Source organism: Leopardus geoffroyi, chromosome D2, assembly GCF_018350155.1.
Source record: "Leopardus geoffroyi isolate Oge1 chromosome D2, O.geoffroyi_Oge1_pat1.0, whole genome shotgun sequence".
In the NCBI taxonomy this organism is placed as follows: Eukaryota; Metazoa; Chordata; class Mammalia; order Carnivora; family Felidae; genus Leopardus; species Leopardus geoffroyi.
In genome coordinates this window covers 7,089,725-7,116,729 of record NC_059334.1, presented here as the reverse complement: position 1 = coordinate 7,116,729, position 27,005 = coordinate 7,089,725, and the positions used below count along the sequence as shown (strand labels likewise).

Here is a 27,005-nt window from a genome sequence, read left to right as displayed (position 1 = left end):
TCAGGTCTTCCATTTCACGGTGCTTCTAATTTTGGCTTATTTTATAATGAAAGTTCCCAAAGACCTTCTATTTAGGTCTTCGGAATTACATATTTCGCTGATTTGGCAGTGAATATGTATTGTAAAAGCATCTGCAATCATGCGTTAACTACCGGGTACCCTTTAAGTTTTTTCGGTCATATTCAAAACACATCCATGTCAGTCCTCATTTCTCCAATAATTTACCATGAAAAGAACACCAAGAATACTACCTCTGTCTACAAAATGAGAAAATGAATGAAGTTATTATTTTGCTTTGGATGTGGGTGTGAAAAAATATATGGATGGATGTGTGTGTATCCGTTTTCAGAAGATCCTGAAATGGATAATTTTGCCCACTTTAACTGCCAATTGGATTACAGTTCCAAAAACATCTTGACTTGGAAGTGACCTTTGTCATCTTTCTCTGCGGACTCAAAATATGGTTTCCCAAGTGGACCTGGATATTTCATCCTTGCTATTATCTCATTACGGCTGCTCTTTAAACAGAAAACAAACAAAAAAAAGCTATTGTCCCGTTTCTGTAAGAACACAAAACCTAACTCAGTGGCCTCTCTCAAAAGCCTGGATGTACACAACAGGCAAAACAACGGTCTATGGATTGTAATGATGTAGCTAGACAAAGAGTTCAATCTCTAAGAACTCATCTCAGGAGGTCCAGGAGCCCCTTTTTGGTATATACCGTATATATTGTGCTACATTGAAGTATGTTCTGCTTTTAACATTCAGCTCTCAGATTTGTGGGGCATCTTCACTCATGTTAATCATTAAAAAGCACAATTCAACAAGTGACTAAACACAAGTCAGCCAACGGTTACCCGCACAGCAGTAACAGGACGCAGGAATGGCCTGCTGGAAATGGTTGAGCTTCGTTGAGAGAATGCTACTGGAGAAACGGTAAACCAGTCTACTCCTAATTTACTTTTCACTGGGGTTTAAAGCTAAACAATGTCTCACCTCATCTCTGACCTTAAAAGTGGCCAAGAAAACATGAACACGTGCCCATCTCTTTGGCACAAGCACGTTGTATTTTTCATCTTCATTCTTAAGTCACGGGACAAATGGAAGGTAGAATGCAGGGCATAATGGTTAGGAGCCCACGTGCTGAGTCACATCTCCCGGGCCCATACCTAGCCATATGAAAGTAGGCTAATTATTTAGTGTTTCTGTGTCTCAATGTCCTCTTCTGTTACGTGGGGAGAAAATACTGCCAACCCCAGAGAGCTTTTGTAAGGATTTAGTGAAATAAATGTTAGGCATGCCTGGCACATAGCCTACACTGTAGCTGGCCTTAAGAGTGTGTGATTAGTATCTGTGACTATTAAAAATTTTCTGAGGGGGGAAAAAAAGGCACCGGTTCGAGGGAGAAAAAGAAGACACTGATTCCTGGCCTGACTCTAGTCCGCAAACTCACCAAGGACAATCAACAAGGCATATTCTGGGGCCCGGCTTCTTCACCTGCAGAATAGACGGTCTCTCTTATTTTGCAAAAGAGTAAGTGATGGAATAAATTAGGAAAGAACTGAGCGCGACCTTGAATCACAGCTAAGGGATGGTACTCTACAGTACATACAAGAACAAAACAGAGAAAAAAGTGATGAGGGAGCCTGGGGCGGGCTGAGGACAAAATGCAAGCTAGCATTCTGCTAGCTCCCCCCCCCATTCTGCCCCCTGCAGGTGGGATCTGTGTGATAGTCCTCAGGTTCTCCTGGTGACCAAGGACAAAGGACAGGAAAGAAAACAAATGGCTAACTGATAGAGATCACAGACATACGGACAGGAGTCTCCATCAGTTTACAAATATCTTAGTAAATACAAGAAAAAATCTTATCGACAGCATAATCTCCAGAAACCTGTAGACTCAGTTTCCTGGAGCCCCAACATCCCCCTCCGTAGTGATGTGGGGAACAAAGGCAGAAGGAAATGGTAGGTAACATCAAATTTCTTTATAAACCTGCAGCCCATGGGCAAATACTGGAGACAAATACAGAGTAGAACATTTCTCCAGAACCCCCTACTGCTAATGCCCTGCTAGAAGGAAACAACCTTAGCTAGACTGGAGTCCTCTGTAGCATCCAAGTCCCTCTGGAGGCCTCCCTTTTGACTTTATCTCCCCATCTCCGGAGTATAAACCCAGCCATTCTTCACAACCCCAGTGCAGCTCTTCCTGACCACGGGTCCTGTCCCCTGCTTTAATAAAATCATCTTTTTGCACCAAAGACGTCTTCAAGAATTTTCTTGGCCGTAGGCTCTGGACGACCCCACCATCGCCCAAAACCTCATCAAAAGCACAGCAGTAAAGAAAGTTTGAGAGTAGCTTCCTTATAGCAGGATGTGGGTCAAGAACCAGCACGTAAAAAGGAAAACAAAACAAAACAACCCAACAGTATCAGAAGCAAAGCCCGAGGAAGAAAAGTCCTAGGTTGTATTTACCAAGTGCGCGCGACTACACAACTACGGAACTAGCTGCCAGGAAGGGAGGAAAGGCGAAGGTGGGTGCTCAGAGGGTGCGCACTTCTATTAGGGAATGGTGGATCAAAGAGTGCCCCGCTCCGTCTCCTTTCTGGTCGAACGCCCCAACACCTACGGCTGTGTCCCGCCGACACCTGATCAAAGGACAAGTGAATGTGTGCTGGAAGCCGGAGGTCGCTAAGTCTTGAAGGGGTGCTGGGTGGGGGGCGGGAGAGGTGAGCGGAGTCCGAGGAGGGGCGGAGGCTCCGGGGCACAGAGGGAGGTGAGGGGAGCCCGGAGAGGAGCCGGGGCTCCGGAGACGGGGGGAGGTGAGGTGAGCCGGCAGCTGGGGAAGACAGGGAGCGCGGAGGAACCCAGGCAGGGGGCCCCGCCCCGGGCCCGGGCTGTCACCTGCGACGTCAGGCGGCGGCAAGCCGGGGTGGTAGTGCTCCCACAGCCCCTGCAGGAAGGCGGCGCCGCTGTCCACGCAGCGGTGTTTGGAGCTGGTGACCAGCTGCAGGCGGCCGTAGTTCTCGAGGCTGAACAGGGCCGGGAAGAGGGAGGCCAGGCGCAGCGCCAGCTGTCGCATGTCCTGCCGTCCCTTCTCCACCAGCTGCCCGTCCATCCAGTCCGCGTACCACAGCGGCCAGTCGGCCAGCGCGGCGCCCAGGTCGCGGCCGCCGGCGGGGCCAGCGCGGCCGTCGCCGGACGGGCGGGCCTGCAGCAGGCTGTGCAGCTGCCGCAGTTTGCGGATCTGCTTGGCCGTGGGGTAGCGGGTGCCGTGGCGGATGAGGGCGACCAGCTGCACCGGCGTGCAGGCGTCCTCCAGCAGCTCGGGGTCCCTCCGCGGCGCCTCGGGGTCCGGCAGCAGCCCGGGGTTGGCATCCTCGTAGCGGGTCTTGGTGCCGAAGTAGGGGCTGAGCGCGGAGGCCGCGGGGTCGTCCGGCTCCAGGAGGGAGCAGCGCGAGAGCGACGAGAGCAGCGCCACAGCCAGGGCCGCGACCGGTGCCACGGAGACCTTGAGGAGGCGCGGGGGGCCACGGAGCATGGTGCGGCGCGGCCCGCGAGGGGCGACGTGCGGGCCGGGGTCGCAACTTCCGGCTCCGGCGGGCAGGGGGCGGGTCCGGACGGCGCTTCCGGCCTGCGCCCCCCCGGATTCGCCGCGCGGCGCGGGCGCGCGGGCGGGGAGCGCCGAGGGGCTCGGGCCGCCTGTGGCTCCGGTGGCGCCGGGACGGCCGCTCGCGGAGCTTCGGAGACCTGTGGCTGAGGGGCAGCCGGCGTCGGCTTGGCCTCCGGCGTGGGCGAGCTTCCGCGTAGCAGGCGCCTCCCAGGCTGACTCGAGGGCGCCCCCGCTCTTTGAATTTCTACGGCGGGAATGCGTCGGGACTGAGTCCGAGTCTCCCGAGGCTGACTCGTGCCCCCGCCCCGCCCCGTTCATCTGCGTGTCTGAAAACGTCGTGTTTGAACCACCCACGGCCAGGGCACCTGAGGCGGTTGTTCAAAAATGTAGCTCCCCGGGCCCCGCCCCGGCGTGCCTCCCGAAGTCCCAGGCTCTTCTCAGGTTGCAGTCTGAAAATAGCACACGGCGAGGCGCCAGGGGACCCGAAAGGGGCTCTGTCCTGCAGGAAGTCTAATTCCCGAGCCTTTGGTGGTATTGGGACCTGGGCCAGAGGAGCTGACCTCAGCCAGACAGCACCCCGGGATTGTGCTCGTTGATACCAGAGGCTTACAGAGCAGAGACACAGCGACCGTCATCTCCCGGGCGCACTGAGTCACAGCCCAGCAGGTTGACTGCGTTACTAAGTGTGAGCTAACCTGCTATATGGAGCAAACTCTGCGCCCATGTAATTACATACTCCAGTCAGCGGCTGGGTTTGTTCATACGTTCTTTGCTCCAAGAAAAAGGGAGAAATCATAAATCGGAAGCACACTTTGGTTTCTCCACTTGAACACCATTTCGTGCGCTAGTTGGGAAAAGAATAAAGATTGAAGAAGTCCTACGGTGATGCGAATTGAAGGAAATTTGGATCCTGTTTTTGTAAGGTCGCTTTTCTTTCAAAGACGCTACTACGCTGCCCTTGGTAAGCCCGCGTCCGTCTTTACCTCTTTTCTCCTTGCCTAAGTGGCTCTCTGGTTCAGAGAGGTGTGCCTCTGAATGTTAGCCACTGAAGAAAATGGTGGAAAATCACCAATAGATTCTAACTTGGGACGCTGCAAACTTTAAGACATTCGTAGCAGGAAGTCATCTTCACATGGACAAGTGTTCTTTTTTTGTTAGGCCATTTTGTAGAACGTCTGAATATTTGTGGCCCCTGATCAAGAACTTGACTCAAATTAACATTTGGTGAACCTTTTCTTTGCGGACTTCCTAAGCCTTACATTAAAAGCAAAAAAGTTTATTTACTTATTTTGAGAGCAAGGGGTGGGGTGCATGCGAGCAGGGAAGGGACAGAGAGAGAGAGAGAAAGAAAGAATCACAGGCAGGCTCCACACTGTCAGCGCAGAGCTGGGCTCAGGGCTCCGTGTCACTAACGGTGATATCATGACCTAAGCCAAAATCAGGAGTCAGATGCTTAATGGACTGGGCCATTCAGGCACCCCTAACCTTGACATTTTATAGGCTGAAATGCTTGATAATAATTCTAAGTGCATTCTGCAAGCATTTGTACCAGATGCATGTTGTTATATTTTGCTTAATATATGCGCCTAATAACGATTGCCTCCCATGACTGATCTTTAGATCTGTATGTGTATGTAACCACATACAGAACCACTGGCACACATTCTTTTACACTAAATTTGTCCCCAGCTTGATTTTTTCCTTAAATTAAAACAATTTTTTAAATGTTTATTTATTTTTGAGACAGAGTGGGGGGGGGGGGCAAGGAGAGAGAGGGAGACGCAGAATATGGGGCAGGCTCCAGGCTCTGAGCTGTCAGCACAGATCCCCACGTGGGGCTTGAACTCATGAACTCACTAAGATGCAGAACTCACTAACAATTACAATGTATCACCTTACTTCTGAACATTAAAGTGAATGACTTTCAAAAGACATGCATCAAAGATCATTTCATAATTTTCTAATAATAAAAATCTCATGTTACTTAAAATGGGTTTCTTATTCTTAAAGCAGTGAGTAGCTTTTGAGAAGTGTTTTTTTTGTTTGTTTTTTTGTTTTTTTTTTTTACATCCAAGTTAGTTAGCATGTAGTGCAACAATGATTTCAGGAGGAGATTCCTTAGTGCCCCTTACCCATTTAGCCCATCCCCCCCCACACCTCCTCCAGTAACCCTCTGTTTGTTCTCCATATTTAAGAATCTCTTCTGTTTTGTCCCCTTCCCTGTTTTTATATTATTTTTGTTTCCCTTCCCTTATGTTCATCTGTTTTGTCTCTTAAAGTCCTCATATGAGTGAAGTCATATGATTTTTGTCTTTCTCTGACTAATTTCGCTTAGCATAATACCCTCCAGTTCCATCCACATAGTTGCAAATGGCAAGATTTCATTCTTTTTGATTGCCGAGTAATACTCCATTGTGTGTGTGTGTGTGTGTGTGTGTGTGTGTGTGTGTGTACACACATAGACCACATTTTCTTTATCCAGTCATCCATTGATGGACATTTGGGCTCTTTCCATACTTTGGTTATTGTTGATAGTGCTGCTATAAACATGGGGGTGCATGTGTCCCTTCGAAACAGCACACCTGTATCCCGTGGATAAATGCCTAGTAGTGCAATTGCTGGGTTTAGGGTAGTTAGATTTTTAGTTTTCTGAGGAACCTCCATACTGTTTTCCAGAGTGGCTGCACCAGCTTGCATTCCCACCAACAATGCAAAAGAGATCCTCTTTCTCCGCCTCCTTGCCAACGTCTGTTGTTGCCTGAGTTGTTAACGTTAGCCATTCTGACAGGTGTGGTATCTCATTGTGGTTTGAATTTGTATTTCCCAGATGATGAATGGTGTTGAGCATCTTTTCATGCATCTGTTAGCCATGTGGATGTCTTCTTTGGAGAAGTGTCTAGTCATGTCTTTTGCCCATGTCTTCACTGGATTATTTGTTTTTTGGGTGTTGAGTTTGATAAGTTCTTTATAGATTTTGGATACTAACCCTTTATCTGATATGTTGTTTGCAAATATCTTCTCCCATACTGTCAGTTGCCTTTTAGTTTTGCTGATTGTTTTCTCTGTGAAGAAGCTTTTTATCTTGATGAGGTCCCCATAGTTCATTTTTGCTTTTGTTTCCCTTGCCTCTGGAGACGTGTTGAGTAAGAAGTTGCTGCGGCCAAGATCAAAGAGGTTTTTGCCTGCTTTCTCCTCGAGGATTTTGATGGTTTCCTGTCTTACATTGAGGTCTTTCATCCACTTTGAGTTTATTTTTGTGTATGGTGTAAGAAAGTGGTCCAGGTTCATTTTTTGCCTGTCACTGTCCAGTTTTCCCAGCACCATTTGCTGAAGAAACTGTCTTTATTGCACTGAATATTCTTTCCTGCTTTGTCAAAGATGAGTTGGCCATACGTTTGTGGGTCCATTCCTAGGTTCTCTATTCTGTTCCATTGATCTGAGTGTCTGTTCTTGTGCCAGTACCATACTGTCTTGATGATGACAGCTTTGTAGTATAGCTTGAAGTCTGGGATTGTGATGCCTCCTGCTTTAGTTTTCTTTTTCAAGATTGCTTTGGCTATTCGAGGTCTCTTCTGGTTCCATACAAATTTTAGGATTATTTGTTCTAGCTCTCTGAAGAATGCTGGTGTTACTTTGATAGGGATTGCATTGAATATGTAGATTGCTTTGGGTGGTATCGACATTTTAACAATATTTGTTCTTCCTATCCAGGAGCATGGAATCTTTTTCCATTTTTTTGTGCCTTCTTCAATTTCTTTCATAAGCTTTCTATAGTTTTCAGTGTATAGATTTTTCACCTCTTTGCTTATATTTATTCCTAGATATTTTATGGTTTTTGGTGCAATTGTAAATGGGATTGATCCCTTGATTTCTCTTTCTGTTGCTTCATTGCTGGTGTATAGGAATGCAACTGATTTCTGTGCATTGATTTTATATCAAGCAACTTTGCTGAATTCATGAATCAGTTCTAGCAGTCTTTTGGTGGAATCTTTAGGGTTTTCCATATAGAGTATCATGTCATCTGTGAAGAGTGAAAGTTTGACCTCCTCCTGGCCGATTTGGATGCCTTTTATTTCTTTGTGTTGTCTGATTGCAGAGGGGAAGACTTCCAATACTATGTTGAATAACAGTGGCGAGAGTGGACATCCGTGTCTTGTTCCTGACTTTCGGGGGAAAGCTCTCAGTTTTTGCCCATTGAGGATGATATTAGCATTGGGTCTTTCTTATATGGCTTTTATGATCTCGAGGTATGATCCTTCTATCCCTACTTTCTTGAGGGTTTTTATCAAGAAGGGATGTTGTATTTTGTCTACATCTACTGAGAGACTCATGTGATTCTTGTCCTTTCTTTTATTGATATGATGAATCACATTGATTGTTTTGTGGATATTGAACCAGCCCTGCATCCCAGGTATAAATCCCACTTGGTCGTGGTGAATAATTTTCTAATGTATTACTGGATCTGGTTGGCTAATATCATATTGAGGATTCTTGCATCTGTGTTCATCAGGGAAATTGGTCTACAGTTCTCCTTTTTAGTGGGGTCTTTGTCTGGTTTTGGAATCAAGGTAATGCTGGCTTCATAGAAAGAGTTTGGAAGTTTTCCTTCCATTTCCATGTTTTGGAACAGCTTCAAGAGAATAGGTGTTAACTCTTCCTTAAATGTTTGGTAGAATTCCCCTGGAAATCCATCTGGCCCTGGACTCTTGTTTTTGGGGAGACTTTGATTACTAATTCTATTTCTTTACTGGTTATGGGTCTGTTCAGATTTTCTATTTCTTCCTGTTTCAGTTTTGGTAGTGTATACCTATGGAGTTTGTCCATTTCTTTCAGATTGCCCATTTTATTGGCATATAATTTCTCATAATATTCTCTTATTATTGTTTAGGCAACAGGCCCTGCTCATCGCTTCATGTCTGTATGTTGGCTGCTCTTTGAGATAGTTGCCACCTGTACTCAGCTAGTACCCAGGAGTTTGCGTGGTATAAAACGTGGCTGCCCCTTGGCAAAGACCATGGATGGGTTGCCTTCTCTCCTATGGCGTTGTGAGCATGATAGCAATGTATTTGACAAATCTACCATAACACAAGAAGTTGAATGGAAAATTAATGGTTTGGGTTCCTTGAAGAGGTGACAGAGCTTGGAACCAAGAGCACAGAGAATTTGATTTGGACTGAAACAAGAGGAGACCTTATTTCCCAAGAGAAGATTGGAGGGATGGACGCACAGGTTGATAAATTTTCTTGGTTTAGCAGGAGGGAATTGATGGATTTCAAGCTGATGGCCTCAGTTTCCTCAGTGACTTAGGACACAAGACTACAGAGATGGGACAGTAGGATTTAGGTCTTCAGAATATGGAAATGGCTTGGATTTACAACTGAGAGGAATGGGAAACACAGAAAGTTAGGTGGTCAGCTCTGGGAATCCAACAGAGTGTAGAAGACTTGAATTGCTTGCGGTAGTGCAATTTTATCCAGAAGTGGACGTTGCCTGTTGTGTCTCCCAGAGTGGAAAAGAAAAAATTTCAATTCTGTTGTTCTACATTATTCTAATTTGTCTTAAGCAGAACTTTTCTGGGACATCTGGATGACTCAATGGGTTAAGTATCTGACTCTTGATTGCAGCTCAGGTCACGATCTCACAGTTCATGAGTTGGTTCAGGAGTTTGAGCCCCACATCAGGCTCTGCGCTGACAGCATGGAGCCTGCTTGGGGTTCTCTTTCTCCCTTTCTGTCTGTTCTTCCCCACTCTCTCAATCTCTTTCTCTCTCAAAATAAATACATAAACTTAAAAAAATGTAGAGCTTTTCTAATCCATCCATTATATTAAAGAATACGGTATTTTCCCCAGATTATTCATAGGATTTCTAAAATAGTCATTCCACTTTTAAGATTGCATGATGTCAAATAGAGTATTTAAAGTTACATCTATAATGCTTTTAAAAAAGGTTCCTAAAGAAGATGGCTTTCTGATGCAGAAACAATAAAGAAAGGAAAAGGGTAAATACTATGGGGGGAAGGGTAGACTGTCTGTGTAAGCATTGAAAATATCGATTAAAAAAATGGTTTCTGGGGGCGCCTGGGTGGCTCAGTCAGTTAAGTGACTGACTCTTGGTTATGGCTCAGGTCCTGATCTCAGGGTTCATGAGTTCAAGCCTGCATCAGGCTCCGTGCTGACAGTGTGGAGCCTGCTTGGTATTCTCTCCGTCTCTCTGCCCCTCCTCCATTTGTGCTGTCTCTTCCGCTCTCAAAATAAATAAATGAACTTAAAAAAAATTTAAACCGTGGTTTCTGAAATTAGGCTTTCTGGTTTTCAAATTCCAGCTGCATCACTTAATATCTGTGAGATCTGGAGCAAGTTAAACTGTTGCCTCAACTGAGGATAATATCTATATCATAGCGTTGTTGATAGGATTAAATGAAGCAGTTTACATAAAGATGTGCTATAGTTCCTGGCCCCAAATCAGTATGTAATGTTTACTGAGCACAATTAAGATGTTTCTTTTTTTTTTTTTTTTTTTTTTTTTAATTTTTTTTTTTTTCAACCTTTATTTATTTTTGGGACAGAGAGAGACAGAGAGACAGAGCATGAATGGGGGAGGGACAGAGAGAGAGGGAGACACAGAATCGGAGGCAGGCTCCAGGCTCTGAGCCATCAGCCCAGAGCCCGACGCGGGGCTTGAACTCACGGACCGCGAGATCGTGACCTGGCTGAAGTCGGACGCTTAACCGACTGCGCCACCCAGGCGCCCCCAATTAAGATGTTTCTTATTGTCGCTTTTCCTTTAGCCAAGTAAACTGACAATGACCAGCTTGTGATAGATCTTTGTGATCTCACAACTACATTAAGCAACTAACTTCGTGCCTGTGCCAAGAAAGCTTTAACTCTAGTATCTTACTGCCCTGCTGTTTCACTTTTCCTTTCCTGGTCATTGATTTAGTGCTTATTTGTTTTTTATTACAGTAGAAACAGCCAAAAGAAGAAGGGACCATATGTATGGATGGGGCTGGTACGATCCATGCTTCAACAGCAGTCCCTTCAACCTTGCTTGAATGTGGAGGTTTGATAGACCACCAGACTCCAGAGATGAACTACCTTGGCTTGAAAGGAACGCTATCATCACTGATAGCTGACCACTATGTTGTTCGCCAGCATATGAAAGCTACGCTGAATTGTTTAACAACGTTGTGTTTCAACTGATGAGTAGAAAACTTCACTGAACCATGCACAATAATGGAGGTAACCTTCTATTTTACATTCTCTATTATACCTTGCTATGGGAGTTATTTTGCAGCGACAAAAGTTCCCGTCTAGTGTCTTGACACATCTTAAGATTTTGATATTGGGAATTCTTCCTTCCCATCGAATGTTGGTTCTAAATCCATTGAACTATTTTAAGTGTTTAAATTGCCAGTATTCTTTTTGTGCTTTGCTATTCACTTTCTGGTCCTGGTCTACAAGGATTTTCCTGTACATGCCAGTACTGTTGTTCAGAGACATCATTTCCTTGAGAAGTCCCCTCCAAAATGTCTTGTTATCCCATCACAAAGATGAATAATGTGTTCTAAATCCTGGTAGAAATTTCTCCTCTTCCTTGTGTGTTTCAAGAACAAGCATAGACAACGGCAATAATTTAAACATCTTATTTTTCCCCGAAATGTTAGCTTTCCAAAATGGGAAGATCTCTTTGAGTGATTAGATCTTTAAGATAATTGGTTAGCTGACTTTAAAGCCATCGTTATTTCCTTATTCCCAAGAACAGAGAACTTTCAGAGAAAAGTTTATTAGTTCTTCTTTAAGACATTAATAAGTTTCACGTTGTCTCACTGGCCCACGCATGAACCAATCTTTCAGGTTTTGTCACTGTTTTCTTGTAACATAAACCCGTATTTCTTGGGTTGGGTTGCTTTGCCTATACTGTGTATCAGTAGGTGTTTCTAAGCTAGGAAAGCAGTGTAGCATCTATGAACTCACATACTTGGTGGCAGCATCTTTAGTAAACAGGATAACTGCTCCAACTGAAGCAACCATTATGGTTCCATAAACAACACCCGTCATCCCCCCGCCTTTTTTGTCTTATATCTTGCACTGCCTTGTCTGATTCTGTACTCTAGGAGATAAAGCAGTTACTGCTAAATCATTCATTAGTTAATACCTTAGATGCAAGAGCCATGGTGAAAACTTGGTTGATTCTCAGATATTCATGCCTTGCATTAAGTAGACTGTCAGCAATTATTTGTTAAAAGGGTGTAAGTATGAATGAATAAATGACATAGAGCAGACAGTATGGGAAGGTGAAATGTGGTAATAATATTGATTTGTATTTATGCAATGTAATTACCTTCCCAGCTATCCATGACATTGTGGATGTGGAAATCAAAACAAAGGTTAGGTGCCTTGTCTAAAGTCATCTCATCTAACTAGTACTTAGTAGAACCGGTTCTGGAATGTTTCAGTGGAAAGAGCCATCTTTGTGTTTGTTTTCCTGACACCTATCCCATTCCTTACAAATGAACAGTGACCTCAAAAAGTGTCATTTGTAGCTGGGGCTAAAAGTATAAATATTGCGTATAACGCTATAATAGTTACTATTAGTAAACCACTCAACATTCATTCTGCCTTTTTTCTTGGAATCAATGTGTGTACGTATTCACCTTCAAGGAAGGTCACTCTGTCCCCACTTAAGGGAAGAGTCCTGATTGGTTTAAACCAATCCTGGTAACTATATTGTTCTTGCCAGTTTTGGTTAAATAAAGAGCATGTCAGGCACCTGGGTGGCTTAGTCATTAGGTATCTGAATCTGACTTGAGCTCAGATCATGATTTCATGGTTTGTGAGTCTGAGTCCCTCATGGGGGTGATCTCGAGCCATGCTTTGGGTGAGCTCATGCCCCACTTCAGGTGAACCCTGCTTCTCTCTCCCTCCCTCTCTCTCTCTGCCTCTCATAGGATTCTGTCTTTCTCTCTCCCTCTTTCTCTCTGCCCCTCACTCACTTGTGCCCTCTCTCTCTCTCTTTAAAAAAAAAAAAAAAAGAACCTGTCATTCAATTCTAGGCACTGAGATATGAAGGAGCATCTACTGAGCAGTTTCTGAGAAAGTTGTTTTGGTTCTAAAAAAGACGAGTGACGGGGCAATAAACACTCAACACTTTATAGGATCAGTGGATTGGAGATCCTAATGACTCAAAGGAGTATTGCAGTTGGCACAGTTCAATATTCTGGAAGGAAAGGAGATGGTATTCAGTGAATGAAATGCCTAAAATGGGTATTTCAAAGATGGTGGAGTACTTCTTATTGATTAAATGAGACAGTTTAGAATATAAGATTAAGAAAACTTAGCCAAGGCAAGTTATAGAATACAATTCTTTTAGAATTAGGGAGATACAAACAAAGAAACAAAAAACAGGCCAAGAAATCCTGACTCAAAATTTTTCCTCCGGTTCCAAATTTCTGTTCCTGCAGGATTTAAGCCCCAGTAGATCCTCACCTTCTAAAAGTCTATGCACTTCTCCCTCTATGCACCTCAAATCCCCAGCTCACTCAACAACTATTCCATGAAACTTATTTAAAAAAAAATTATTTTACACCAACATTTTGTTTTTGATAGATTGGACTGATGGTTCGCAAAGACGAAAGAGATGGACAGCACAGAGATGCCAATAATTTTAAATATAATCTTAAAAAAAACTTCATTCTTAAAGTGAGTGAGAACAGTATACACAAGGAAGAGGCAACTGCCCTGGTCATTGTCACACCCAGATATGATGACGGGACCTGCCGTGGGCATCTTGCAAGCAGACAGGAGCCAGCTTGCAGACAAGACCAACACAACAAGATGACACGGCCGAATGTGGACCTGAGTCCTTTGTGATACTGTGGAGCTGATGAAGTAACCCAGGAGTGTGTTTACCGTGGGCTTCCTGGCGTCTAAGGTAATACCCATCTTTACTGTTTAAACTACTCTTTGTCTCATTATTCTCCGCAGAAGTCTCCTAATTGGTATAAGTGCCCATTAAGCCTCATTAGCCCCTTAGGTTAAACGTCCTGTTGTACCTTTCTTGACTTGCTGAAGTCACCTCTTGAGAATAAAAGCAAATCCCAGATGGTGACTCTCTGATCCCAGCTCCTTAGACCGAGGTCTCTCACTCAGAATGATCATGGTTTAGGAAGCATGAGAAGCACAGGGAAGAAGAGGAGGTGTGGAGGCGGTGACGGTAATCTGGGTCAGACAAGGTGAAGTGTGAAGGCTAAGCAGGAGATACAATTGAACCTCAGAGAGAAGGCAACTCTCCCAAGCACAGCCCTAGAAAGCCAGTCCTAGGGGCTGGCTCCCTCCTCTGGGGAGAGTGGTGGAATCCACGTTACCGTACTGGCATCACTTAGATCCATGCTTTTCCCTCAAGGGGAGGAATCGTTGTTCATAGGATATCAGAGGACTCTTGTCATGCTTGTCTTCTTCAGAACCAGACCCAGTTATAAGGTGTTTCATGATGACATCATAGTCTAAAGATGAGAGGCTTGGTTTCAGTGTTTCCTGTAAATACCCAAGAGGCTCATGGCATTGGTCTCTCTCAGCTGGACACAAGTCTTAAGCAAATGGCCTTAACATCCAGTCTGGGGCTGTTCTCTCCCGTGACCTTAATTAAGCCTTTTTTGAACATCTTCATAAACACATAGTAATACTCTATTTGTTATATGAGAGCTGTTCATGTGGATTAAGCAGTAAATCTAACAAATAGGCTATTCTTTCTCTGATGGCACAGAGGTATTTATTTATTTTTATGTTTTAGGCATTTAAGTAAAAAATTAATTCCTGGATATGTTAAATTGAGTTTGAGGGAAAAAGTAACAATAATAAGGATTAGAGCAGAAATAAATAGAGAATGCAAAAACAATAGAATCAATGAAACCAAAAACTGTTTTTTTTGGAAAGATGAACAAATTGACAAACCTTTAGTTAGATTAAGAAAGTAAAAAAAGAATACTTAAACTACTAAAATCAGGAGTGAAAGAGGAGATATTACTACTGACTACGGCAATAAAAAAACAGCATAAGAGAATACTAGGAATAGCTGTATACCAAATAAATTGTATATCCTGGAGGAAATGGACAAATGCCTAGAAACACTCAAACTACCAAAACTGGCTCAAGAAGAAATAGAAAATCGGAAAAGACCTTTAATAAGAAGATTGGATCAACAATCAAAAATCTCCCAACAAAAAACCAAAACCAAAAGCAAAACAGAACAAAAAAGTCTCCCAACAAAGAAAGGCCTATTAAATGAATAGAAAAGGGAAAAATACTTCTCAATTCCTTCCTTGAGGCTGGCATTACCCTGATATCAAAGTCTGACAAGACACTACAAGAAAAGAAAACTACAGACCACTATCCTTTACAAATATAGACACCAAAATCCTCAACAGATGCTAGCAAATGAAATTCAGCAGCATATAAAAAGGATTATACACCACGGCCAAGGGGGGATTTAGGCAATAGTGGTTCAGCATACAAAATCAATCACTAGGTTAATAGAATGAAGGCTGGGGAGAGCCACATGGTCATCTCAATTGATGTGGAAAAAGCACTTGAGGCACCTGGTTGGCTCAGTCAGTTGAGCGTCTGACTTGAGCTCGGGTCATGATCTCACAGTTTTGGGTTCCAGCCCTGCATGGGGCTCTGTGCTGACAGCTCGGAACCTGGAGCCTGCTTCCGATTCTGTGTCTCCCTCTCTCTCTGCCCCTTCCCCACTCATGCTGTCTCTGTCTCTCTCTCTCTCTCTCTCTCTCTCTCAAATAAAAATGTTAAAAGAAAAAGCACTTGTTAACATCCAACATCCCTTCATGATACAAATATTCAATAAACTAGGAATAGAAGAGAACCTTCTCAGCATGATGAAGGCTGTATATAAAAAACCTACAGCTAACATCATACCCAATGGGAAAGGATAGAAAGCTTTTCCTCTAATCCTGGAAACAAGACAAGAATGCCTGTTTTTGCCACTTCTGTTCAACATAGTGTTGGCAGTTCCAGAGCAATTAGACAAGAAAAAAGAAATAAAGTACACCCAAATTGGAAAGGAAGAAGAAAAACTGCCTATATCACAGATTACATAAATGTAGAAAACATTAAGAATTCATGCAAATATGCATACATACTCCCCCACATCCTCCTTTTAGAGCTAATTAATGAATTCAGCAAAATTGAAGGCTACAAAATGACACAAAAATCAACTGAATTTTTATATACTAGCAATGAAAAATCTGAAAAGGAAATTAAGACAATTCCATTTGCAATAACATCCAAAAGAATAAAATACTTAGGAATAAATTTAACCAATGAGAGGCACAAAACTTCTATACTGAAAACTATAAAACATTGCTTAAAGAATTAGAGAAACCGATGGAGTTAAGATTGCAAAGCAGCATGGAGCCTTTAAGTTTGTCTTATTCCTGAAACTCAGCTAGATCACCACCAAATCACTTTGAACACATAGGAAATTGATCTGAGGATTAAAACAACAGTCTGCATAATGTGAGCCGCAGAACTCGGTACGTACACAGTGTGGAGAGGTAAACTGAGGGAGGCAAAAGTCATGGAAGATAGGGAGCTATTTTCACAGAGAGAGAAAAAGAAAGGGAGAGAGTGAGGCATATGGAGATCATGCAAGAAAAGCACCGTCCCCCCCCCCCCCAAAAGTAGCTGGAGAGAAAGAGTGAAAACACTCACAGGGGACTGAACAAGAAATCTATTCCTAAACCACTGATGGGAAGAAAGGAGAGAGTTTCCATACCACCAGGATTCTACAAACAGTGGAACACAGAGTCTGAAGTTTTGGAGCTCAGTGCCTGGTGCTGTTCTAGTGAGGAAGTAGGGTGAATCCCCAGGAGCAGGCAGCAGGGTCTAAGAGGTCCACATGCCACACAGGAGAAGTGGTTCCCCTGCTAGAAGGGCATTTGGTAGAGGCCCTATGGCCTCCCCACAGGCAAAGGTTCTAACGGACCCTGGAGAGCACCCACGTTTGCTGGTATTGGGACCAAGACACCAGAGTGTGGTGAAACCTGGCGCTGGCTGTGTATTGTGGTTTGCCATAATCTCTGCCACTGCAGGATCCCACAAATGTTTTCTGGGGCAAGCTTGCACCGGCCATTGCTCAGTGATACCCTCCCCCAGAGAGTTGGGGGTCCAACCCACAGGAGTCTCTGAAGTGTGGGGTTTTGAAACACAACCCGATCTGAGACAAAACTCTGGAGGGAAGTGCTCCCTGGCAGGAGGATGGCTTGGACATTGAAAGGGTAGAGGCGGGAGTGGATGGAAGCCTGAGACAAAGGAGGGATGTGTGATTGCGGGTCGATGAGACCACAAAGTTCCTGTGCCAGAGGCAGGGGAACCGGGTGAAGCCATTTCCACCTTTCCAGTGCATGCACATACATGCCACACTGATTCCACCCCAGTAAGCTAAGCAGTGCCACCCAGTGGAGAACAGAGCCGTTACACCAAATTGCGCCCAACTGCACCCTCCAAGCACATCCCACACAAGACCAGCACAAATCACTCCACCTGCTTAGTATGCAGACTATAGAGGGCTTCATAGTGTCAGTTTTAGGGGAAACTGGATGTTACTTCATTTGGGTTTCATTCTGTCTGCTGGTTAGCTTACTTGTTTCCTTTGCTTTTGTTTTTGCTTAAATTGTTTTCTTTCTTCTTTCTTTTCTATCTCTTTCTTGAATATAGAAAGAAAATTTTGTTTTTATTTTTAATTTTATTTTTTAAGTTTTTTATTATATTTCATTTTCTTTATTTTATTTTATTCTGTTTTATTATATACATTTAAAAAAAATTTCTTACCCTTTTTTTTTTTCTTTCCTTTCCCTTTTTACTCTGTTCTATCAAACTTCTTTCAACAAGCAGACTAAACCACATCTAGGATCTAGCCTCCTTTATTTGATTTTTTGTTTTTTTTTTTTATTTAAAATTTTCGTTTTATTAATGTTTTTATTCCCCTCAAATGGCAAAATGAAGGAATTCACTCCAAAAGAAAGAACAGGAAGAAATGACAGCCAGGGACTTAACACAGACATAAGATGTCTGAACTAGAACTTAAAACCATGATAATAAGAATACTAGCTGGGGTTGAAAAAAAGCAAAGAAGACACCAGAGAATCCCTTTCGGCGGAGATAAAAATAAAACCTAGATAGGCAGAAATCAAAAAGGCTATAATCAAGATGCAATCTCAAATGTATGCCACGATGGCAAAGATGGATGAAGCAGAGCAGGGAATCAGCGATATAGAAGATAAAATTATGGAAAATAATGAAGCAGAAAAAAAACAAAGGCAAAGGATCACGATACAAGACTTAGAGAACTCAGTGACTTATTAAAAAGGAATAACATCTGAATCAAAGGAGTCCCAAAAGATGAAGAGAAATAAAAGGGGACAGAAGGTTTATGTGAGCAAAGCATAGCAGAAAACTTCCCTAATCTGTGGAAGGACACAGACATCAAGATCCGAGAAGCACAGAGAACTCCCATTAGATTCAATAAAAACCAAACATCACCAATGCATATCATAGTCAAATTCACAAAATACACAGACAAGGAAAGAATGATGAAAGCAGCAAGGGGGGAAAAAGTCCTTAATGTATAAGGGAAGACTGATCAGGTTTGCAGCAGACCTATCCACAGAAACTTGGCAGGCCAGAAAGGAGTGGCAGGATATATTCAACATGCTGAATTAGAAAAATATGCAGCCAAGAATTCTTTATACAGCAAGGCTGTCATTCAAAATAGGAGAGAAAAAGAGTTTGCCAGGCAAACAAAACTAAAGGAGTTTGTGACCACTAAACCGGCCCTGTAAGAAATTTTAAGGGGGACTTTTTGAGTAGAGAAAAGATAAAATGAGAAAGAGCAATAGCAACAAAGTCTGGAAAGGACCAGAGAACACCACCAGAAACACCCAACTCTACAGGCAACACAGTGGCACTAAGTTCATATCTTTCAGTACTCACCCTAAATGTCAGTGGACTTAAATGTTCCAATCAAAAGACATAGAGCATCAGAATGGATAAAAAATCAAGTACCATCTACATGCTGCTTACAAGAGACTCATTTTAGACCTAGGGACACCTGCAGATTGAAAGTAAGGGGATGGAGAACCATCTATCATGACAATGGTTGTCAAAGAAAAGCTGGAGTAGCCATACTTATATCAGACAAACTAGATTTTAAAATAAAGATTGTAACAATAAATGAAGAAGGGCATTATATCATAATTAAGGTGTCTATCCACCAAGAAGATGTAACAATTGTAAGTATTTATGCCACCAATGTGGGAGCACACAAATATGTAAACCAATTAAACACAAACATAAAGAAAGTCATTGATGATAATACCATAATAGTAGGGGACATTAAGACATCACTTACAACAGTGGACAGATCATCGAAGCAGAAAATCAACAAGGAAACATTCTCTTTGAATGACACGCTGAATTGGATGGACTTAACAGATATGTTCAGAACGTTTCATCCTAAAGCACCAAGTACACATTCTTCTTAAGTGTACATGAAACATTCTCCAGAACAGATCACAAAATGGGTCACAAATCAGCTCCAACATGTACAAAAAGATCGAGATCATATCTTGCATATTTTCAGACCACAACCCAGAAATGGACCCACAAACATATTGGCAAACTAATCTTTCATAAAGCAGAAAATAATATCCAATGGAAAAAAGACAGTCTCTTCAGCAGATGGTGTTGGGAAAACTGGACAGCAATATACAGAAGAATGAACCTGGACCACTTTTTACACCATACACAAAAATAAGCTCCAAATGGATGATAGACCTAAATTGGAGACAGGAAACCATAAAAATCTTAGATGAGAAAACAGGCAACAACCTCTTTGACCTCAGCCACAGCAACTTCTTACTTGACATGTCTCCAGAGGCAAGAGAAAAATAAGTTAGAGGCAAAAGCAAAAAATAAACTATTGGGACCCATCGAGATAAAAACTTCAGCACAGTGAAGGAAACAACCGACAAGAATGGGAGAAGGCAGCCGACAGAATGGGAGAAGATGTTTGCAAATGACATATCAGATAAAGGGTTAGTATCCAAAATCAATAAGGAACTTATCAAACTCAACACCAAAAAACCCAAATAATCCAGTGAAGAAATGGGCAAAAGACATGAATAGACACTTTTCCAAAGAAGAAATCCAGATGGCCAACAGACACATGAAAATATGCTCAACATCACTCAACATCAGAGAAATTCAAATCAAAACCACAACGAGATACCACCTCATACCTGTCAGAATGGCTAAAGTTAACTCAGGCAACAACAGGTGTAGGCAAAGATGTGGAGAAAGAGGAACCCTTTTGCACTGTTGGTGGGCATGCAAACTGGTGCAGCCACTCTGGAAAATAATATGGAGGTTCCTCAAAAAGCTAAAAATGGAACTATGCTACAACCCAGCAATTGCACTTCTAGGTATTTATCCAAGAGATACAGGAATGCTGTTTTGAAGGGACACGTGCACCCCAATGTTTACAGCAGCACTATTGACAACAGCCAAAGTATGGAAAGAGCCCAAATGTCCATCAATAGATCAGTGGATAAAGAGTATGTGGTATATATGCACAATGGGATATTACTTGGTGGTCAACAAGAATGAAATCCCTTCATTTGCAACAACATGAATGGAACTAGAGTGTATTATGCTAAGCAAAATAAGTCAGAGAAAGACAAATATATGATTTCACTCATATGTGGAACTTAAGAAACAAAATAGATGAACATAGGTGAAGGGAAACAAAAATAAGATAAAAACAGAGACAAACCATGAGAAACTCTTAAATGCAGAGAACAAACTGAGGATTGCTGGTGGGGTGTTGGGTGGGGGGATGGTCTGAATGGGCGATGGACATTGAGGAGGGCACTTGTTGGGATGAGCACTGGGTGTTGTACGTAAGTGATGAATCATTAAATTCTAATCCTGAAATCATTATTAAATTGTATGTTAACTAACTTGGATTTAAATTTTACAAAAATAATAAAGTAAAAAAAAAAAAACTAGAGAAACCTAAATAAATGGAAAGGCATCATGTGTTCATAGATTTGGAAGACTTAGTATTGTTAAGATGACTATATTACCCAGAGTGATATGCATATTTGGTGCAATCACTATCAAAGTCCCAACAATGCTTTTGCAGAAATGGAGAAGCCCGTCCTAAATTCTGGGTCAAGGGACCCAGAATAGCCAAAACAATCTGAAAAAGAACAGAGTTATAGCACTCACACTTCCTAGTATCAATACTTACTACAAAGCTATCATACTCCAAACCATGTGACCCTGGCATAAGGAAGACATACAAACCAATGGACTCGAGAGAACTGAGAACTCAGAAATAACCCTCAAATCTATGATCAATTGATTTTCGGGAAAGTAACTAAGACCATTCAGTGAGGAAAGGACAGTCCTTTACCAAATGGTGCTGGGGTATCCACATTCAAAAGTATGAAGTTGGACCCTTTCTTTGCACCATGTACAAATATGAACTCAAAATGGATCTAAGACCTAAATTTAAAAGATATAAAATTTAAAAATTAAACACTATAAAACTCTTAGAGAAAAAACATAGGAAAAAGTCTTTATGAACTGAGGTTTGGCAATGGTTTCTTAAATATGAAACCAAAATTACAAGTGACAAAGAATAAATAATTTGGACTTCATCAAAATTAAAAACTGTTGTACAAAAAGAGCACCTTTAAGAGAATAAAAAGACAACCCATTGAATGGGAGAAAATACTTGCTAACCCTAACCCTAAGGGACAAATATCCAAAATATGTAGAGAATCCTTTAACTCAACAAGAATACAAAGGACTTAATTTTTTAAATGGGCAAAGGACTTGCATAGACATTTCCCTCCCAAAAGATATACAAATGGCCAATAAGCATGTGAAGAGATGCAAATCAAAACCACAATGAGATATCACTTCACACCTATTAGAATGGCTAAAATTAACACAAACTAGGGTTGGTTAAAATGTGGAGAAAGTAGAGCTCTAGTCCATCACTTGTGGGTGTGGGGAAATAGGTTTGAGAATTCCTTATACTTACATAAATGTGTTAAGAAAGCTTAGGGCAGAAAGTCACTGCCACGAGGTGAAAGTGCCCGAGGTTACCTAGCAACATATTGTAATGGGATCATGAGTAACCTGTTATATCACCTGCAGGAAATTACTTTCCATCTGATGCCAATATACTATTGTGCTTTGATCACAAACTCCTCTTGCCCCCCAGATCCTTTGCTTCTTACACACATCAAGTTAATGATTACTGTCTGATTGTTTTTCTGAACGTTCACCACGTGTGTAAGGTCTTGTTTTCTTCACATTCACCACATGGGTAATATCTTGAGAGCCCAATAAATACAGAGATGAAACCCCTGTTCAGGGCTCTTGTTTCCTCCTGGACATTAGCCTCTCGTATTCAATTCTGCATCTATTCTCTTGATGGACAAAAGAGAACTCCAGACTCATAGTCTGTGACAGTGGGAATGTGAAATGGAACAGCTGCTGTGGAAAACAGTTTGGCAATTCCTCAAAAAGTTAAACATAGGATTACCTTATCATCCAGCAATTCCATTCCTAGGTATGTATCCAGAAACAAGGACTCAAACCGATACTGACATAACAATATTCATAGCAGCATTAGTCATAATAGTCAAAAGGGGGAAACAACCCAAATGTCATCAACAGATAGATGGGTAAACAAATGTGGTATTATATATACAACAGAATATTATTCAGCAATAAAAAGAACAAAGTACTTACACATGCTACAACATATTGGATCCTGAAAACATTATGTCAAATAAAACAAACTAGAAGGAAAGGACAACTATCATAATGTACCACTTAAATATCTAAAACAGGCAAATTCATAGAGACAGAAAGTAGATTCAAGATTTCTAGGGGCTGGGAGGAGGAGGGAATGGCAGTTAGTGTTTAATGGGTACAGGGTTTCTGTTTGGGGCGATGAGAGGGTTTTAGAGATAGATAGTGGTGATGGTTACACAACATTGTAAGTAATAATAATAATGCCATTAAATTGTACACTTAAAAATGTTTAAAATGGCAAAATTTATGTTTTGTATATATAGAGAGAGATATATACATTTTCTGATATATATAGAGACATATACATTTTCTTACGATATCGATTATATATATATATATACACATATATATATATATGTGTATATATATATATATAATCACAATAAAAAAAAGTTTGGGGATGCCTCGGTAGCTCAGTTGGTTAAGCATCTGACTTCGGCTCAGGTCATGATCTCATGGCTCATGAGTTTGAGCCCTGTGTCAGGCTTTGTGCCGACAGCTCAGAGCCTGGAGCCTGCTTCATATTCTATGTTTCCCTCTCTATCTCTTCCCCAGTCATGCTCGCTCTCTTGTCTCTCAAAAAGAAACAAACATTAAAAAAAAAAAAAAAAAGCTTGTCTTTCAAGTTGGTGAGTACATTGTTTGGGAGTATGAAATAACTCACCCAGAGGATAAATATCATAATAGCTGTTTGCTTCTCAATTTAGCCTGATTACACAGAATACATATTTGCCATGAAATTGTAGTATGGTATTGTATCAAAACATTGATAATTAACCAAAATAGAAAAAATATGTTGAATCAGCAGTGGCATTATTTTTATCAACTGGTTACATCTAAAGAAAAGCAAACTTTATTAGTGAAAAATGAGAAAATAGAAAGTTTTGTGTAGATTCTGGGAAAATTTAAGGGCAGTTTCCAGAAGGTCAAATAGCCTGATTTATTTTATTTTATTTTATGTTATGTTATGTTATGTTATTTTATTTTATTATAATTTACTTATTTTTTTAATTTACATCCAAGTTAGCATATAGTGCAACAGTGATTTCAAGAGTAGATTCCTTAATGCCCCTTACCCATTTAGCCCATCCCCTCTCTCACAACCCCTCCAGCAACCCTCTGTTTATTCTCTATATTTAGAGTCTCTTATGCTTTGTCTTCTCCCTGTTTTTATATTATTTTTGCTTCCTTTCCCTTATGTTCATCTGTTTTGTACCTTAAATTCCTCCTATGAGTGAAGTCATATGATATTTCTGTTTCTCTGACTAACTTTGCTCATTGTAATACCCTCTAGTTTCATCCATGTAGTTGCAAATGGCAAGATTTCATTCTTTTTGGTTGCCGAGTAATACTCCATTGTGTGTATGTATATATATATATATATATATATATATATATATATATATATATAGTGTGTATATATATGTATATATACATATATATGTATATATGTATATATACATATGTGTGTATATATATATATACTAAAGGGTATATATATATATATACACATATATATGTGTATATATATATGTGTGTGTGTGTGTGTATATATATATATATATATATATATATATATATGCCATGTCTTCTTTGTCCATTCATCCATCGATGGACATTTGGGCTCTTTCCATACTTTGGCTATTGTCGATAGTGCTGCTGTAAACACTGGGGTACGTGTGAAATGGCCCGATTATTTTAAATGACTATGATAGTCTAAAGAATAGCCCCAATCATATCCACATCCAAATCCCCGGAACCTGTAAATATGTTACCTTACACGGCAAGAGGGACTTTGCAGTTGTGGTTAAGTTAAGGGAAGATTGTCCTGAATTATCTGGTGTAACCAGGTAATCACAAGGGTCCTTCTAAGTGGAGGCAGGAGGGTCAGAGTAAAGAAAGATGAGATGAGACAACGGCCATGGGAGAGAAGGTGATGTGATGGCAGACACAGAGGCCAGAGTGATGCGGGGCCACATGCCAAGGAATGTGGGTGGCCTCTAGAAGCCAGCCAGAACAGGCAAGGAAGTGGGTCCTCCCTCTAGAACCTCCGCAAGGAAAGCTGCCCGTGGATCCATTTACACTTCTGATCCCTAGACCTGTACGATAATAAACTTGTGTTATTTTAAGCCACTAAGTGTGTCATAATTTGTTACAGCAGCCACACGATTAGTACGAGGACAGATTTTACTTCCAAAGTCATTGTTGCTTTTTCAAGGAACAGTTTTATCACAAGCACAATTTTTTTTTTTTTTTAATTTTTTTTTTTTTCAACGTTTATTTATTTTTGGGACAGAGAGAGACAGAGCATGAACGGGGGAGGGGCAGAGAGAGAGGGAGACACAGAATCGGAAACAGGCTCCAGGCTCTGAGCCATCAGCCCAGAGCCCGACGCGGGGCTCGAACTCACGGACCGCGAGATCGTGACCTGGCTGAAGTCGGACGCTTAACCGACTGCGCCACCCAGGCGCCCCTCAAGCACAATTTTTATATCACTCAGTTAAGATCATGGGTTTAGGAAGGACTGTTACCCTTGTTGAAGATAGTCCTGGAGATAATTCTACCATTTACGGTGCATTTGCCAACAAAGCATTGTGCTAAAAGCTTTGCATGCTTTATTTTAAAAGTCCTTACCACCTTTTCAGGTAGGTACTATTATCTTCTTTTATAGATGAGAAAAAAGTCTTTCACAAGGTAAAATAATTTATTTAAGATCATACAGTAGTGGTGTAACTGAGCATGCACTGAAAGAGAATAGACAGGATCTCAGCTTTTTCTGTTTCTGGTGTAGATTAAAGACAGTTGTTACCAGTAAGGGAATGGAAGTCTGGGAGAAGAGAAAGAAGATGTCAAGAGATGTTGGGTTGGGCAGTTCCATGAATTCAGCATAGCATGGCTGTGGTTCACACGGGGAGATTAGGAAAGCAGGAAGCAACCAGCCCTATGTTGGGCATTTGAAAGTCAAATATTCACATACCTTAGATGTTCTCAAAAGAAAGATCCATTTTCTTACAATTTCTAGAAATAGAATGTTCTTGGTATTATAACTACATAATGACATCGTTACGTGGTACATTAGGCACAAGTGTTATTTGTTGAAGCTTTTTGTAATTGTTGCTGTTCATGTAATTGGAATATATATGTTTTGCAAACAACAGAAAACCTAGAGGACCTTCTTTGTTGTTGTTTTTTTTAGTGTAATTAATTGTCAAATTGGCTAACATACAGTGTGTACGGTGTGCTCTTGGTTTTGGAGGTATATTCCCATGGTTCATCGCTTACATAACAACATCCAGTGCTCATCCCAACAAGTGCCGTCCTCAGTGCCTATCATCTGTTTTCCCTTCTCCCCCACCCCTCCATCCACCCTCAGTTTGTTCTCTGTATCTAAGAGTCTCTTATGGTTTGCCTCCCTCCCTCTCTGTAATGATTATTCCCCTTCCCCTCCCCTATGGTCTTCTGTTAAGTTTCTCAAGATCCATATATGATTGAAAACATGTGATATCTGTCTTTCTCTGACTGACTTATTTCATTTAGCATAATACCTTCCACTTCCATCCACATTGCTGCAAATGGCATGATTTCATTCTTTCTCACTGCCAAGTAGTATTCCATTGTATGTATAAACCACATCTTCTTTATCCATTTATCAGTTGATGGACATTTGATAGTTCTGCTATAAACATTGGGGTACATGTGCCCCTATGAATCAGCAATCCTGTATTCTTTGGATAAATTCCTAGTAGTGCCATTATTGGGTCGTAGGGTAGATTTATTTTTAATTTTTTGAGGAAACTTCACACTGTTTTTCAGAGCGGCTGCACCAGCTTGCATTCCCACCAACAATGCAAGAGGGTTCCTGTTTCTACACACCCTCACCAACATTTGTTTTTTCCTGAATTGTTACTTTTAGCCACTCTCACTGGTGTGAGGTAGTATCTCAATGTGGTTTTGATTTGTATTTCCCTGATGAGGAGTGTCATTGAGCATCTTTTCATGTGTCTGTTGGCATCTAGATGTCTTCTTTGGAAGTTTCTATACATGTCTTCTGCCCATTTCTTCACTGGATTATTTGTTTTCAGGTGTTGAGTTTGGTAAGTTCTTTATAGATTTTGGATATGAACCCTTTATCTGATACATCATTTGCAAATATCTTTTCCCCTTCCATCAGTTGCCTTTTAGTATTGTTGATTGTTTCCTTTGCAGTGCAGAAGCTTTTTATCTTGATGAGATCCCAATAGTTCATTTTTGCTTTTAATTCCCTTGCCTCTGGAGACATGTTGAATAAGAAATTGCTGCGGCTGAGGTCAAAGAGGTTGTTGCCTGCTTTCTCCTCTAGGGTTTTGATGGTTTCCTGTCTCACATATCCATTTTGAGTTTATTTTTGTGTATGGTGTAAGAAAAGTGGTCTAGTTTCATTTTGTTGCATGTTGCTGTCCAGTTCTCTCAACACCATTTGCTAAAGAGACTGTCTTTTTTTTCCATT

At 41.5% G+C, this 27,005-nt stretch overlaps 1 protein-coding gene and 1 long non-coding RNA gene across 4 annotated transcripts in view; one reads left to right on the top strand and one right to left on the bottom strand.

Moving 5' to 3' along the window:
• Positions 1 to 3,769, bottom strand: part of MINPP1 (multiple inositol-polyphosphate phosphatase 1) — a 50,711-nt gene extending 46,942 nt beyond the window's left edge. Inside the window, exon 1 of the mRNA XM_045437174.1 lies at positions 2,902 to 3,769. Coding sequence (XP_045293130.1) covers positions 2,902 to 3,538 — 637 coding nt within the window. The 5' untranslated portion in view covers positions 3,539 to 3,769. The remainder of the gene's footprint in view (positions 1 to 2,901) is intronic.
• Positions 3,770 to 3,857: 88 nt separating this feature from the next.
• The window catches only part of LOC123576391, a 105,366-nt gene continuing 82,218 nt past the window's right edge, over positions 3,858 to 27,005 (top strand). For all 3 annotated transcript variants that reach the window (XR_006701359.1, XR_006701360.1, XR_006701361.1), the window contains exons 1-3: positions 3,858 to 4,571; positions 10,574 to 10,849; positions 13,217 to 13,541. This is a non-coding gene — a long non-coding RNA (uncharacterized LOC123576391). The remainder of the gene's footprint in view (positions 4,572 to 10,573; positions 10,850 to 13,216; positions 13,542 to 27,005) is intronic.